General features: G+C 56.1%; 2 protein-coding genes across 2 annotated transcripts; both read right to left on the bottom strand.

The window, feature by feature from the left end:
* Positions 1–1,349: 1,349 nt before the first annotated feature.
* Positions 1,350–8,775, bottom strand: KEAP1 (kelch like ECH associated protein 1). The gene is made up of 6 exons (XM_065874051.1): positions 8,665–8,775; positions 6,299–6,984; positions 4,191–4,876; positions 2,699–2,904; positions 2,243–2,419; positions 1,350–2,084 (listed from the first exon to the last, which is right to left on the bottom strand). Exons 2-6 carry the CDS (start codon positions 6,935–6,937, stop codon positions 1,918–1,920), a joined length of 1,875 nt encoding a protein of 624 aa, XP_065730123.1. The 5' UTR covers positions 6,938–6,984; positions 8,665–8,775; the 3' UTR covers positions 1,350–1,917.
* A 3,964-nt stretch (positions 8,776–12,739) lies between these two features.
* Positions 12,740–13,942, bottom strand: S1PR5 (sphingosine-1-phosphate receptor 5). Its single transcript, XM_065875316.1, has one exon. The coding sequence runs from the start codon at positions 13,940–13,942 to the stop codon at positions 12,740–12,742; it is 1,203 nt and encodes a 400-aa protein (XP_065731388.1).
* Between the last annotated feature and the right edge of the window lie 2,011 nt (positions 13,943–15,953).

The following is a 15,953-nucleotide window of genomic DNA, read 5'->3' as shown; positions in this document are numbered from 1 at the left end:
TGATTTTAAAAAAGATGTAGCAAACTAGGTATAGGAGGGAGCTTCCTGAACTTGATAAAGTTTCCAGCAAAACTTAAGGAACAGATTACAGAAAATGTTTGGGCAAGTATCAGAATTAATGGTGGAACATTAGAAGCAGTCACGTTATAGTTAGAAGTAAGACAACTATGCCCACTATTACCATTACTAATGAAAATTGTATAGGATGTCTTAGCTAATGCTGTAAGACAAGGAAAAGAAATGAGTTGTAGCACTATTGGGAAGATGACATTACACTATCATTATCTGTAGATGACTATCTGCTAAAAAAAAAGATACTAGAAAGAAGCTGGCAGAAGACCAATACATCTATATCAACAACTTCCCCATAACAGAAATATCAATTTAAAAGGATCAGTGAGTAAAGATCTCATTGACAAGAGCAAGGCCTATAAAACTCCCATAAAACCTACTGCAAGCCCTTTATGGAGAAATTATAAAGCTTTCCTGAAGGACAGCAAAGTCTTCACTAAATAGACGGATATACCAAGTTCATGAACAGAGAGACCTAATATAAAAATTGTTTTCTCCCCAACTGGATACCTTTTTAAATATATTATTATTTTTTCTTGATATTAGTATAGTATTTTTTAATAAATTTATTTTTTCTGGCTGTGTTAGGTCTTCATTGCTGCGTGCGGGCTCTCTCTAGCTGCCACGAGCGGGGGCTACTCTTCATTGCGGTGCGCGGGCTTCTCATTGTGGTGGCTTCTCTTGTTGCTCCTGGCAGGGAAGGAATCAAATGCTTCCTCTAAGCTGTTTGGAAGAACCTGTGAAATCCCCAATAGTTGAGACCATACTTCATTCTTCTTTTCTCCACTCCCCCAGCACGAACAGAGTTGACTCGCAGAAGAAAGATCCAGGCCACATACTCCGTTCACACATATAGTTCAGAAGGAACCAGGCTGTTGAAGCCTTTGCCTAAGAAAATTCTCAAGAACCCCTTTGTCCCAGACACTCGGTCTACATTATTGAAGTGTATAAAGATGACGGATGGACTTTCACGGAATTTGGAAGGTGTGCGGGGGATAGTCCTCCTTAAAATATAAACTGTTCGCGTGTGCAGTTAACCTCAGGGAGCCCTAGATGAGTCAAGGAGTTGGGTCACTGTCTGCAAAGCAGCTAAAAGTGACAAAGTGAGCCCTGTGTGGTTTGCCCATGGGGAGAAAGATAACCTACATATCAAAATTCAATGGGCCGACATAACAAACTGGTTTCAAATCCAAGCCCTAAATCGAAGACTTGAGTGCATTTCAGGAGAAGAGTCCTTTCCGTCCCACTGGTTCAAGACCTCCAGCTGAGAGCCCGGGTGGAAGACACTAGTTAGTTTGTTCTTTATTTTCAATGGAAAGTTACAGGGTTACTTATCAACAAAATGACTGTCCAGGGCAGTGATACCCAATGGTTTCTATGTACAGGCCCATCCCCGGGGTCCACACCTCTGGAGGGGCCTCAGCCCCTGAGGCCTCAGTTGGCTCATTCCCAGGCCTCCAAGAACCAATCACGAAGACGCAGGGAACAAAAACCAGCCTGTCCTCGGCACCTGCTTTCATCCCAAAGGGAGGTGGTGGCTGCTGGTGTGGGACCCAGGTCTGGTCTCGGGGTAGCAGGTGTAGGGGCCTCTCCCCGGGGGCCTGCCCTTCCCACACCCACCTCCCGGGCAGGCTCTCTTGGACATTCCTGGGACTACTCTGATGGGCTCACGGGTTCCCAATCTGGCCTTTTCTTTCGAGTTGTCATTTTAACACTGAGGCATCCCAGCCTCCCATCCTGGAGGACAAGCATTTGCTCTGTAGCCTTTTCTTTTGTCCCTGTTTTTGTACAAAGACGACAGTACTCTGGGTTAGAACATTTTTTTGCCCAAGAAACAAAAGTGGCTCAACAGGTACAGTTCTGCTGGTCAATCTGCTTCCGGCAGGGTTCCATGGTGACAGCGACGCCAACTCCACTCCGGCCAGATGTCATGCAGGTCACCTCACTCCAGGTGTCCGTGTCTGGGTCGTAACACTCCACGCTGTCTAAGAATGTGTGACCGTCGTAGCCTCCTGCAGGGAGAGCAGAAGGGATGGTTGCTCCCTCCGAGGGCAGGGGGAAAAAGAGGAGAAGAAACCACAAGATGCCTTCCTGCCAGGATTGGAGCCTGCCCCTAAAAGATGGGGTTAGGTAGGCTTCTCCACCCAGGCCCCCACCCCCAGGGCCTCACCGAGAACATAGATTCTTCCCTGGTGCACAGTAATTCCCAGAGCGCTTCGCCGATGCTTCATGGGGGCTACGAAAGTCCATGTTTCTGTCTCCACGTCGTAGCGTTCCACGCTGTTCAGCTGGTCCTGACCATCGTAGCCCCCCGCAGCATAGATGCAGTTGTGCAGGACGCAGACTCCTAAGTGGTACCACACAGAGAGGGTGACTCCCGGGGCCTGGCCTTGCGGGCCTCAGCCACCACCTTCTTGGGCGGGGGGACCCTCCCCTCCCCCTTCTCCCCTCTCCCGAGTGACCCTTTAGAAACAAAGCCGGGAGAGAAGAGCCAGGACTCTATCAGAATCTAGCTCTCCTGTGCGTGCCATGGGGTTTAAGGCTGAAACAGGAGGCCTGGCCGAGTTTCACGCCCAGGGGCGGGAAGGTGTTCCTCTTCTCTCCCCTCCCCGCAGCCCCAGCGCACCTGCCCCACTCCGGATGGTGTTCATGGGTGTGATCGTTCGCCACTCGTTTCTCTCTGGGTAGTAACACTCGGCTGAGTTAAGGCGGTTCGTCCCGTCAAAGCCCCCGACCGCGTAGAGTAGACGGTTGAGGACAGCCACTCCCACCCCGATCCTTCGTGTCAGCATTGGGGCCACCAAGTGCCACTCATCCCGCTCTGGCTCATACCTGCAACGACATAGTAACAGTGACAGCAGCAACCACAGCTGACCTGGAACACTGACCCCCACTGACATTCTGCTACGTCTTTAGGCACTTGAACTCTTTAATTCTCACAAGGATTCCCCAAAACACAAGTTATCAGGAGATCCATTTTCCAGATGAGGAAACTGAGGTTCACAGCCACCATCTGCTCAAGGTCACACGCACATCTGTTGGACCCCAATGGCTCCATCATACCACTGCCTGTGCTGAGTGTTATGTGTGTTATCTCACCAAAGCCCCACACAGCCTGGTGGGGAAAGGAGTCCTCGCTATTGTCCCCCACCTCACAGATGACAAGACAGAGGCACAGAGAGGTGAGATGGCATACTCAGGGTCACCCAGGAAGTGGCAGACCTGGGGTTTGATCCAGCTCTCTTGGACACCTGAACCCCAGTCCTAACAACTAGGCTACCCCCTGGCATGGTTCTTCTCAAAGTATGATGCTCAAAGACGGAGTAACCATATGTCCCAGTTGGCCCAGGCACTTCCAGTTCAGGCCTGTGCTCCCAGAATAATTCATAGGGCCCCTTTTCTTCTCGAAAGTGGCCTGTCGAGGGTGATGCACCATCTCGTCATCCTATTCACAGACCGTGTACATTAGAAGCCTCTGGGGTGTTTGATTAAAATTCCTACTCCCCAGCCTCACTCCAAACCCACCAATGCCAGATCTCCAGCATCCCCTGTCGTGGGCCAGGGAGTTTGTTTTAACAAGTTCCAGGTGAGAACTGTATTCTGGCTCACACCTCTGGAAAACAAGAAGGCAGAGGACGCGGCTATAGGAGAGTCAAAAGCCCAAAATACTTGGCCTCTAAACACAGGGTCACCACGCACAGTTGTGCAGACTGTGTACTGCACAAGGGCACCACATCTAAGGGGGGACCTAGCATGTAGCAGGCCTCATACATATGTTTATTACAACAATTTGTGGACAGATGGCAGTGAGGTGTCACGTTTTAACAAAATCAGCATATTACAACAATTTCAAACTGATGGGACTTTTTCCAAAGCTGCATAAAGTTGCTGTGTGCATTTGTGGTGGCCCTGTAAACAGTTCCCAGGCCCAGACCCAGCATCCAAGGTCACGACCATAAATCTCCCAGGAGTTTAGCTTCACCTTGAGGCTTCCACTCCCTGAAGGCAAGGCACAGAGAAAAGCACTCAATAACAGGGGGAACCGCCAGATCCCAATGGTTTGGGACCTGTCAGCAGTGGAACCCTTGGAGCCCACCCCTCCAGACGCCGCCACTCACCTCTCCACACTGTTGTGGTGGATACAGCCATGGGAGCCGCCGACAGCATAGATGTGCCCATCGATGACCCCAACCCCGATTCGGTTTCGAGGTACGCTCATGGAGGCGCAGGGCGACCACTGGTTGGTCATGGGGTTGTAGCAGTCCAGGGCGCTGGAGTCGGTGTTGCCATCGGGGGAGTTGTTCCGGCCACCCACGGCATACAGCAGCCCACCTACCACACAGCCCGCCAGCCCGCTCCTTGGCACCTGCAGGTCCGCCAACCGGAGCCAGGTGCCATCACTGGGGTTGTAGGCCTCCAAGTAGCTGAGTGACTGGCGGAAGTAACCGCCGGCCGTGTAGATGAGCCGGCCCACCTTGGGCGCCCGGCAGGGCATCACCTGGGTGGGCTTGTGCAGGGTGAGCTCCTGGAAGATCTTCACCAGGTAGTCCTTGCAGCGGGAGTCCGACTGCAGGATCTCGCACTTCTGCAGCTGCATCTGCAGGAAGTGGGGTGTGAGCGAGTGGCAGCGCACAGCCCGCAGCAGCGCCTGCACGTAGAAGCGCCGCTGCTCGCAGTCGTACTTGACCCAGTTGATACAGGCGTGGAAGACCTCAGACTCGCAGCGCACGTTCAGATCATCCCGGCTGATGAGGGTCACCAGCTGGCAGTGGGACAGGTTGAAGAACTCCTCTTGCTTGGCCACCTGCAGAGGGCATTTGTGTGACGGGCTGACTTACATGTCTCTCTCCACCTCCCCACCCCCCCAGCCCGCCCTTCAACAGTGCTATGACCTTGGACAAGTCACTCAACCTGCCTCTGACGACCTCAGCTTCCTCAGGTGTGAAATGGGGATTTGAATAGTACGAACCTCACAGTTTGTGAGGATCAAATGAGTTACATTACATGAGCCAAGCGTGTAATACACAAGTACTCAGGCAAATGGGCAAGGACACAATGTACCGTGTACCGTTTTGTATGATTTTGTATTTGAACTATAAGGTTACCCTTTTCTTTTAAGGAAATTACTTTTCAAAATAGCAGACAGACTACAAAGGCAATAGCAATAGAATATTCTAGAAAGAAAAAAAAGTTCAGGCTCGAAGAAAACAGCCTGAGTTGCAATTTCGGCCTACTACTTTCTAACTGTGTGACTTTGGGCAAAGATCTGAAACATTCCAGGTCTTGGTTTTCTTCCTCTATAAAAAGGAGATTAAATTAGTAGCTATCTCATAGCAGGGCTACTCCTGGGGTAAATATTTCTTGCCAGGCACTGGTCTATATAAATAATTTCAGTCACCCCACATAAGCGGGTTCCCAATTTTCTGGTACCCACAAGCCCATGCAATCCCTTGAAACCAATGCTGTGCAGGTCAGTGGGAGAGCCTTGCTCTTGGACCACCTTCCTGGAAGCCACAGGCCTTAGGACTAATGCCAGAGCTTCTTGGAGCATCTGGACAACCCCCAAGGTGGTAGAGAAGAAGAGGAGTGGGGATCAGGGTAGTGTCCACCCCAGCTGGTCCCAGCCACTGGAGGATGACTTTGAAAACTTCCAAGAAGGCACTCTAAAGCACACCTCCTCCTAGGAGAGCTGGGAAGATTCAGTGATTTAAAGGATGAAAATCACTTAGAACAGGGGCTGGCCCATAGCAAGTGCTAAACAAGCACTTATTTTCTCTATTCACAACTTCCTCCACTTAAAAACGAAAACGAAACAAAGCATAGTGCTAGGACAACACTCCGTGGACCAAAGAAAACATGTGTAAGGGTCATACTTGCAGTCAACAGCATGCCATGGGTGTTCAATATATAATGGCGGACTGACTGAAAGGTCAGGCCCTGCTCAGCACACCAGGATGGAACTGCCAACATATTCACTGCACCCTATCCCCACCTTTGACCCCAGAGAGACCAGGGGGCCCAGAAACCCGTGAAGGCCTCACTTTCCTCGCTGTTTCCCAGAGTTGCCCCAGATATGTAGACTAGGAAACCAGAACCCCATGTTTCTCCAGCTTCTCGCCTTGACCCTTCACATCTTAAGGGGAGACAGTGATGACCACCTGTCTGTTCCCTGGTCCTTCTGATGCTGCTCCCAAGCCCTGGCTCCACGTCCCCTCCCCTCGCTCACCTCCCCAAAGTGCATGTAGATGTACTCTCGGGCACGCTGATGCAGCTCAGTACAGCCGATCTGCTCGGCGAAGTTGGCGATGCCAATGGCGTTGCTGGGATCCAGCTGCTGCACCAGGAAGTCGCTGCAGGCGCGGACCACGCTGTCAATCTGGTACATGACGGCACCGTTCATGACATGGAGCACACACTTCTCACCCATGGAGATGGAGGCCGTGTAGGCGAACTCAATGAGGCGCTCCATGACCTTGGGGTGGATGCCCTCAATGGACACCACCTCCATGCCCTGCTCCCGCAGCCCATTGGTGAACATGGCCTTGAAGACGGGGCTGGATGAGGCCAGCACCACCTTGTGGGCCATGAACTGGGCGGCTGGTGCGTCCTGGTACTTGACCTGCAGTGTGACATCACACAGCTGCTGGCTGAGCCGCAGTTCGTTCATGATGCCGAAGGCCTGCTTGGTGTGATCCTCCAGGGTGTAGCTAAAGGTGCGGTTGCCGTGCTGGGAGGGCGTCACCTCGGCCTTGCACTCGGTGGAGGCGTACATCACCGTGTCCCCTGCCCCCTCAGGGCGCTGTGACCTCAGGGGTAGGAATTGGGTGTGGGCCCCAGCCCCACTAGGCCCGGGTTCCAGCTGCATGGGGTTCCAGGTGACAAGGGACAACACCACCACTGGCACTCAGGGGCCTGGAGGAGGGAGAGCACAGGGCTGGGGGGAGGGCCTGGGGCCAGGCCTTCTTTTCTAAGATAAAGTAACTCCTAGACCAGTTTTCCTTCCTAAGTACAGGTGAAGCAGTGTGCACTTGCACTCCCTAACTGCCCCATGGCCTCACCAGCCCGAGGGTCCAGCCTAAATCATAGGTCAGATGGTGTCCCTCCCCTGCTCAGAATCCCCCTACAACTCCCTGTGGCATGAAGAATAAAACCAAATTCTTCAATGGCTTGCAAAGCCCTTCACAGTCAGCTCCTGTCCACCTCTTCCCTTTGCTCATTCTGTTCCAGCTCTCTGGTGGCCCCTCCCTTCCTAGGACATGTCCAACTCATTCCTTCATTCACCTCACCAACATTTATTGAGCACCTACTGTGTGCCAGGCACTGTTCTAGGCACCAAGGACACAGCAGTGACCAAGACAGAAATGCACTGTGCCCCGCTGGTGCTGACACTGGGGAGGGAAGGGCCATAAGTAAAATAAGCAAGACTGGAGCAGAAACTGGGGTTATGAAGAAAATGACAACAGCATTGGGACAGTGTCATATGGGGGCAGTTTTTTTTAAATCAGGTAGTCCAGGCCTCTGTTGGAGCTGAGACCAGAAGGATGAACGTATGAAGAAGCTGGGGGTGGGAGTTAGTTTTCCAGGCAGAGGGAACAGCAAGTGCAAAGGCTCAGAGGCAGAATGATGAGAGACAATCTAGAGAATCAGGGAGGAGTGTAATGAGAGAGACTGACTAGTGAAGGGAGGCTTTCGGTGAACCCTGTGGAGTCTGGAGGGCCAGGGCATGAATTATGCTTTGAAAAGTCCTGTGGGGAGTGGCGTTGGGGGCCGGGGGGAGGGTCTGCAAGAGGCTCCCTGGGTTCTTCATCTTATCTTTTTCTGGGCTCAACTCAGAGTCACCTCCTCCCTGTTTTATTTCCATCACAGCACTTGTCAAGAATGGAAAGGAGCTCCTTTGCTTGCTTGTTGAAGGATGGCCTGTTCCTCTGGCCCTAAGCCCCAGGCTTCAGAGAGCAGGTAGACCTGTGTAGGTCAGGGTTATGCCCACCCTCTCATGTGCCTCCCCTGCATCCTGCCTGGGGCCTGGCACCCCGCAGAGGTCAGTAAGCTGTGGCTGGCTGACTGCCCACTCCACTGTCCCTGCCAGAGCACCCTCCTCCACCGGGCCCTGGATGCCGCTTGGCCGCCTCTCCCCAGCCGAGACCCAGGCCTGCCTCTCGGTCTTTGGCCAATGGGTCAACGGTGCCCCCTGTGCACCGGGCACTTCCCCCCAAGAAGCGGTAAGTGGGGGACTGCGCATGTCCCGCCTGAGCCTCCAAGGCCTGGAGAAGGGAGGAAGTGACCCCGCCGCGGCCTCTCCACTGCCAGCCCCAGGGCGCAAACCAAGCCCCCCAACGCCCCGGGGTCCCCGGGCCTCCGTCCGAGCGGCGCTCCCTGGGCCTCTCGCTCGGCTTGCGTCGCTCCCGGGCCACCCCGCGAGTCGCGCCGTCCAACAAAAGGATAGGACTCGAGCCGCGCCCTCCTGGCCCTCCGCGGAGCCGCGGGAACCCCGAGACCGGTCCCGCATCTCCCGGTTCTCTGGCCCCCGGGCACGGCCGCAGGGCGCTCACGGCCCGTGGCGCCCTCAGCCCGGGCGCTGGCCGCCCCACTCACCCCGCCATGGCCGCGCTCGGGCTCCGCCTCCGTCGCCCAGGCCCGGGCGCCTCCATCGCAGTGCGCAGGGGGGAGGCGCGGAACGCGCGCAGGTCACCATGACTAAGCAGAGCCGGGCGCCGGCCGTGTCAGAATAAAAGTCCCCGCGGCCCCAGGCCTCCCGCGGCAGGGCCGCTCCCCCCTCACCCGCCCACGCTAGCTGTCGCCCTGTTACGCAGCCCCAGCGCGGCGACCACAGCGCCGGTCATTGCGGCGGGGCCAAGGATCGCAGCGCACCCAGCCGCGTGGTCGGAGCCGCGGAGAATGAGCCCCAGGTTCGAGGCCCAGCGCTTCCCCGCACCAGGGATCAGTGGACACCCCACCCCGCCGCTGCCGCCGCCGGCGCGCTCACCTGCGTCTCTGCGTAGCCTCCGCTGCTCTCGAGGCGGGGTGGGGATGCCAGGGGCGCGGCGGTGTCTCCGGGTACGGTGGTGCCACCCGCGCACCGAGCTTCCGGGAAGCCCGAGGGGCCGTGGCCCGCTCGGGCGAGGCTCCAGCCTAACCTTCACTGTCAGGGTCCCGCGGGAGCTTCCGCCGTGTGGGGGGCCTCGGCTTTGGGGCGGCGGGGCCTGCGGGATTGCGGCCGTCGAATGGGGGTAGCCTCGGGACGCCCGGGAAGGAGGCAGGGAGAGGGCGCAGCGGGGAAGGAGTCGCGATTCCCCGCCCTTCCCGCAGGTGCCCGGCGCCCATGAGCGAGGAATGGGGCGTCGGGCGAGGGCACATGGCCAAGCCCACCCGGCCCGTCCCTCCTTCGCAGCCCCTTCCATCCGCCGGGTTTCGTCGTGTCAGCGCAGGTCTGCGCTCCACGACCTGTTCTCCCTTTAACTCCACACAGTGCAGGCCTCACATTAAGGCGGCCGCAGGATCCAGCCAGAATTGTCTACCTACTTGGATTTGCATTGTCTTTATTTTTTATCTCCAGTCTAGAGGCGCGTGGAGCTCGCGGGCGGGCATTCGAACAACTGCTTTGCCACTCTCTAGCTCTGTGCTGGTGGGCCCATAATTTAACCTCTCCATGCTTCAGTTTCCTCCCTGTAAAATGTTAATACCTGCTAGGTTATCGGGAGAACTAAAGGAGAACGCTAGGGCCCAATAAATATGGATTGTTATTTTTCATGGCAAGTGATACTGATTTGCCATTTATGCTGTTTGTGATATAAAGTTAGTTTTTAAGTAAATGTATTTAAGTTTTTTAAAAAGAGTCCATCTATATGAAACACTAGGCTGAACAGATGTTGGTCTAAGAAAGGATTCCACCCGCTTCCGGGGTGAACCTGGAAGATTCAGCCTCCCTGCTCAGGGTCTGGGATTAATCCGGTGTCCGAGGCTGGAGTGGGGTTCCTCCCCGCATCCTCCCATTCCAGTTGCGTGAAGCTGCAGTTCTGGGTAGCTCCAGAGGGGGCGCAATAGCATAGCCGGCAAATACTGTACAGGGAGTGACTGAGACTGTGAGGAAACCCGCACCCTTCTCCACAGGCCGAAAGAAACCTCCGGTATCTCAAAATAACATCTACAAGACCTGTGACCCAGCAGTGCCACGGGTAGAAATTTATCCAAGGTACACTGGCACAGGTGCAGGAGGATGTGTGTACACAGATGTTTATTGCCACACTGTGTATAAAGGCAAGGTGTTGGACTCAACACGCGTCCCTCCCTAGGGCCCTGGTATAATAAGTGGTGGTATGTCTATGCTGTGAAATACCATGCAGCCAGTGAAAAGAAGCAAGACATGTTTACTTCGATTTTTTTTAATGTGGAAAAAAAGAAAAAAGTACTATGGACTGAATTGTGCCCCCCCATCATCATATTTTGAAGCCCTAACCCCCAAGGTGATGGTATTTGGAGATGGGGATTTAGAAAGGTAATCAGGTTTAGATGAGGACTTGAGGGTGGGGCCCTCGTGATGGCATGAGTGCCCTTATCAGAGGAGACACCAGAGAGCTTGCTCTCTTTCTCCACAGTGTGAGGACACAGCAGAAGGCAGCTGTCTACAAGCCAGGAAGAGAGCACTCACCGGAACCCAACCATGCTGACACCTTGATCTTGGACTTCCAGCCTCCAGAACTGTGAGAAATAAATTTTGGCTGTTTAAGCCACCTAGACTATGGTATTTGTTATGGCAGCCAGAGCCAATTAACACAGTACAAAATCTAGATGTGCGACAATTTCCAAGATATACTATTAAGTGATCAAAGCAAGGTGGAGAGCAGTGCTAAAGTGTAAAACGAGAGAGGTGTATTTACATTTCAGCTCATTTATCCACAGAATAGCTCTGGAAGTTTCCCAATAGTGTATGCATCCAGGAGGGGGAACTGGTGCTTTTTGAATTTTGTAAGATGTGAACAAGTGAATAACTCGTCTACTGTCACACTATCACACAACTGAACAATGGGGTGGGGTGTCTCAGGTTGCCCCGGAAGATAACAGGAGCCTGGGGATAGGGGAACCAGGCCAGGTGGGAGATTGGGTCCAGTTCTCGAAGTGCCCTGGGAGGCGACCCCAGGTTTGAGTGTGTTTGTGTGCCAGCAAGTAGGTTGTTTCCCCGTGCGTACGGTCTGCAGGCGTCAGCCCCCGCTCCACGCCCCAAAACACACCGCGATCTTTACTTACGGCTGCCTGCAGTTCCGATGTTTCCCGGCAGGTGGCGTGCCGCAATCTGAGCCCGAAGCCCCCAATCCTTTCCCCACACCCACCCCGCCCCTCTCCCTCCAGCCCCTCCGCACAGAGGTTAGGAATACGCCTGGGGACACCTGGGGGCTGGGGACAGCTGGCAGACGCGGCCTCCGCTCCTGGAGCCTTTTATGGGAACAAACGGGGCCCTAGGATCGCCCCTGGCCGAAAATGCAGACCCTTGAAGGAGGGAGTGTCTTCTTGGCCTTAACAGACCCCTCCAGAGGGACCAGACATCAAGCCTGCGCCTCCTCGGACCTTGGAGCCTGACCACCTGGTCTTGTATCCTGGCTCAGACACTGGGACAAGGTACTTTGTCCTTGGAGTTTCCTCATCTGTCAAATGGGGGTGAGGAAACCTACCTTGAAAGGTTGCAGTAAGGGTGAGAAAAAGGCCTGTCCTGGGCCTAGCACTATGGGGCGACTATCCAGGCACAATAAACTGTGATCACTTTTATTATTCGATTGTATTTTTATTCTTTATGAAGGATCTGACACCACATTCAAAGAAATCTTGTTTCAGATAGGAATTGGCTGAGTCTCCTAGAGTCAAATTTTAGGGTGCCCTGTCTTTGGTCTCTCATCTCGAGTGAAGAGTTGTCCTTGACTCCTTTCTCCCCCACCCCCAATTTCCTCTGGAATTCTGTCCAATACCTCCCAAATCCATGGAGAATCCACACGGTCTGATTCCTTATCACCACTCCCCTAGGCCAGTGCAGTCACCATCACCTTGTTCTCCTAGCTTCACCCTCCACAGAGACCAGAGGCATCTGTAAACACGTGAGCCAGATTAAGTCCCTCCTCTGCCTAGAACGCTCCATGAACCCACTTCACTCAGAGCAAAAGAAAGTCCTCCCCTGGGCTCATAAGTCCCTGCCCCATCTGTCCCATTATCCCCCTGCCTTTGTTTCCTCCCACTCTCCCTCTCCGTCCTCTGCTCCAGCCACATTGACATATGTGCTTTTCAGAGAACACACAGGCATATTCTAGGCTCAGGGCCTTTGCAGCCCCACCCTGAAATGATCTTCCTTCAGAAGTTCCCGGGACAGTCCATCTCACGTCACATGTTACCACCTCTGCAGAGGGGCGTCCCCTGACCACCATCGCACCAGTGTATTGTCACTGGAATTATCTCCATACCTCTTCATTCCGTTATTGTCTATGTCCGCCACCAGAACATCAATCCCACAAGGGAAGGGATTTTTGTCTGTTTTGTTCATTGCCGTGGGGTTTAGCGTCAATAAAATACATTCTCCTGCGTCTTTTCTGCCTCCACCATCTTCAGCTGCTTTTCCTATAAATTCCTTAATTTAGCAAGAAAGTCTGCGAAAGAGCTCTTAGGGAGGCCAGTGGCGGACCAAAGGGCGTCAGTCTGCGGCCGGAGGGGGTACCAGGGTCCAGGCGGCTGTGAGCGCGCCAGGGCTGCCTGTCGAGCCGCTGGTGTCCAGCCCGTCCCGCTGGGGTGACGAGCGCTCGGAGTGGCTGGAGCTGCCATCCAGGCCAGGAGGCAGCCAGCGCTGCAGGCCGCCCGAAGCCCCAGGGGGGCTCCCCGACGGCTGGGAGGCACCCGGGCCTAGGCTGCAACAGCGGCGGCCGCAGCAGAGAAGGCGCAGGAGCGCTTGGCGCATGTCGTGGTTGGTGAACGTGTAGATGATGGGGTTCAGAAGCGAGTTGGCCATGGCCAGGCCCAGGAAGGGGTCCGCCTGCAGGAGCACAGGGCAGGCGCGCGCCGGGCACGCCACGTCCAGCAAGAGCAGCAGGAAGAGCGGTCCCCAACAAGCCACGAAGGCCAGGAGCACCACGCTGAGTGTGCGCAACAAAGCCAGCGAGCGCGGCGTGCGGCGTGCGCGGGTCGAGGCGCCCTCGCCAGCCCCGGGGTGGGCCCCCAGGCGCCGCGCTTTGGAGCGCACTTGGCAGTAGATCCGCGCGTAGAGTGCGCAGATGGCAGCCAGGATGCCAACAAAGGCGAGCACGCAGAAGAGCACGTAGGCCTTAGCGTAGAGCGGCAGGACCGTGGAGCAGGCGTCCAGACGGCCGAGACAATTCCAGCCGAGCGCGGGCAGTAGCCCGAGGAGCAGCGACACGCCCCAGGCCGCGGCCGCCAGCGCCAGCGTGCGCCCCCGACGAGCTGAGGGAGCGGGTCCGGGTCCCCGGCGCTCCATGGTGAGGAGGCGCTCGAGCGCGATGGCCAAGAGGCTCAGCACGGACGCGGCGAGCGCCACGAAGACGCCACCCTCACGAGCGAACCAGAGCGCGGGCGACAGGCGCAGCGTGAGAGGCCCCGACAACAGGATGTTGGCTGCATAGGCGGCGCCCGCCAGCAGGTCGGACAGCGTGAGGCTACCCAGGAGCAGGAACATGGGCGCATGGAAGCGCGGGTGGCGTCCGAGCACGATCAGCACGGCCAAGTTCTCGAGTACGATGAACGCGCACACGGCCAGGCACACGACGGCGTCGGCGCGCAGCCCCGCGCCGGGCTGGTAGCGCGCACCGCGGAGCTTCCCGGTGTAGTTGTAATGCAGGACGATGACCTCGCTCACTGGCGCTGGCCGCAGCAGCCCCGGCTCCATGGGCTGCCTGCCCCAAGACTACAGAGAGGTTGGGTGCAATGTCAGGCCTGGCGCGCACCATCCCCGCGGCCTGCGGAGGCGGGCACGGGCGGGGCCTCACCTGCGAAGGAGGCCCTAAACCCCTACTCCCTACCCCACACGCACTACGGGGCCCAGAGGGAGTTTGGGATGGCAGGGGGGTGTCCATGGAGACAGGCCGACACCAAGACACACAAATAACATCACAAGGGGACAGGGTAACACAAGTCCCACAGGAAAGGTACACTAATAATTCACACACAAGCAAGGATGTCCAGAGGCGCATTAATCATAAACAGACAGAAATAGCCACACACAGAAAGGGACACACAAGTACAGCGACACACCGACAAGGACATGTGCACAGGTAGTCACAAACTAGGGCAAAATGCTCAGTTACACCCCATCAGGGAAACACGAATGCCCCTTCACACATGGACAGAGAGACACAGGCAAAGATATACAAATTCCGCCACACGCAGACGGGATCTTATGCCTAGTCTCACAGGCCACAATTTCACAAACTCCACCCACACCCAGCCTGGAACCCAGAGCCCCACAATCTTCACACCTCGCTGCACGCAGGGCTTTTTCCTGCGAACCCCCCTTCATCCGCCACAAAACCCCAGGGAGAAAGCTGAGCCTATCCACGCATTTTGCAGCGACAGAGCCTGAGGGCAGCAGACAGGATCCACATCTCACAGACTCTTGCAGAAGGGCATATATGTCATGAAAGTATAATAATACCTCCCACCTGTGACTGCACGCTATAATCCCCTCGTCCCCAATTTACAGACGAGGAAGCTGACGCTCAAAGTACCCTGCATAGAAGCAGGCACAAAGGTTTTCACGCTCCCGCACAAACACATCCACGCAGAAACAGTTACACAATCACGGGAGTCCCACTTAACAGATGAGAAAACCAAGGCCTAGGGAGGGGAACGCACTTAGCTGGACATGGCAGAAACAAATGCACCCCAGACAGCTTCAGCTGTACACAGGGAACCAGGCGCAAATACGGACTCACAGGGAGTCACGGACTCAGCCACGCTGTGGGGGAAGGGGGCATCAGATACACGCAGATACAGGTTACATTCGCTCTGCTGGGAACACAGCACAGAGGCTCACACCCTGTGCACCGCCCACCTCGCCTCGTCTGGCCTGGAGGCAGGAGTGAGGTAGTGAAACTTGCAGTGGCGTGGCTGGGAGGGAGCAAGGCCAGGGGATTCCGGGCGCCCCACAAACACCCCCATCCCGGGTCCCGCATCCAGTCCCGAAGTCGCCGGTTTTCCTCTCCCGCGAGGCCTTCGGGAAAGGCCGAGGAACCCAAGCAAGGGGACAAGGGTAGTGACAAGGGCAACACCCTCTGGGCCAGGCCGAGCCCCGCGCGCGAAAGGACCCAGTGCTGTACACTCACCCCTGTGCCCAGGCGTTGTGCACTCAGCAGTCGAGCGGCCTGGAGCTGAGTGAGCTGCCTCTGTTCGGGGGGCGGGACTGGAGCTGACAGGCGAGGGGGCGGGCCCGCAAGGCCGAGTGCCGGCGGTCGCCAGCAGTTGCCCCCTCCCTTGGGGCCCGGGCTCCCAGCCCGTGTCTGCCAGCCTGTGCCACCCGCCGCGGCACCGGAACGCGCCCTGGTGGCGACTGGCACAGGCGAGCCCTCAGCTCCCCCTTCCGGGCCTGGGCTTCTCTCCCAGGGACGCTCCGTCGCGGTGGGAGGACCCGGAGACATGAGAAGGGGAGGGTTCTTCAGCCTCTCCCCCCGCCCACCCCACCCCACCGAAGTAAAGGGGTCCTCCTGTCCTCTGGGCACTGGTCCCTCCCTGTATTCCACCTACCTTCCAACTGAACCTCCTGGGCTGCACCCCAAGGACGTCCCGCCGGCGGAGGGACCCTGGCAACCCGGGTTAGGAGGGGTCTTCGGCAGCAGTAGCCTCAAGACCCTCCCCCCAGCAGCTAGGTCCCGTCGGCCTCCGGGCTCAGGCCCCACCCCATT

Source organism: Phocoena phocoena, chromosome 3, assembly GCF_963924675.1.
Source record: "Phocoena phocoena chromosome 3, mPhoPho1.1, whole genome shotgun sequence".
Lineage (NCBI taxonomy): Eukaryota > Metazoa > Chordata > Mammalia > Artiodactyla > Phocoenidae > Phocoena > Phocoena phocoena.
Note: the sequence above shows the minus strand (reverse complement) of the source record. Positions and strands in the feature narration are given on the sequence as shown.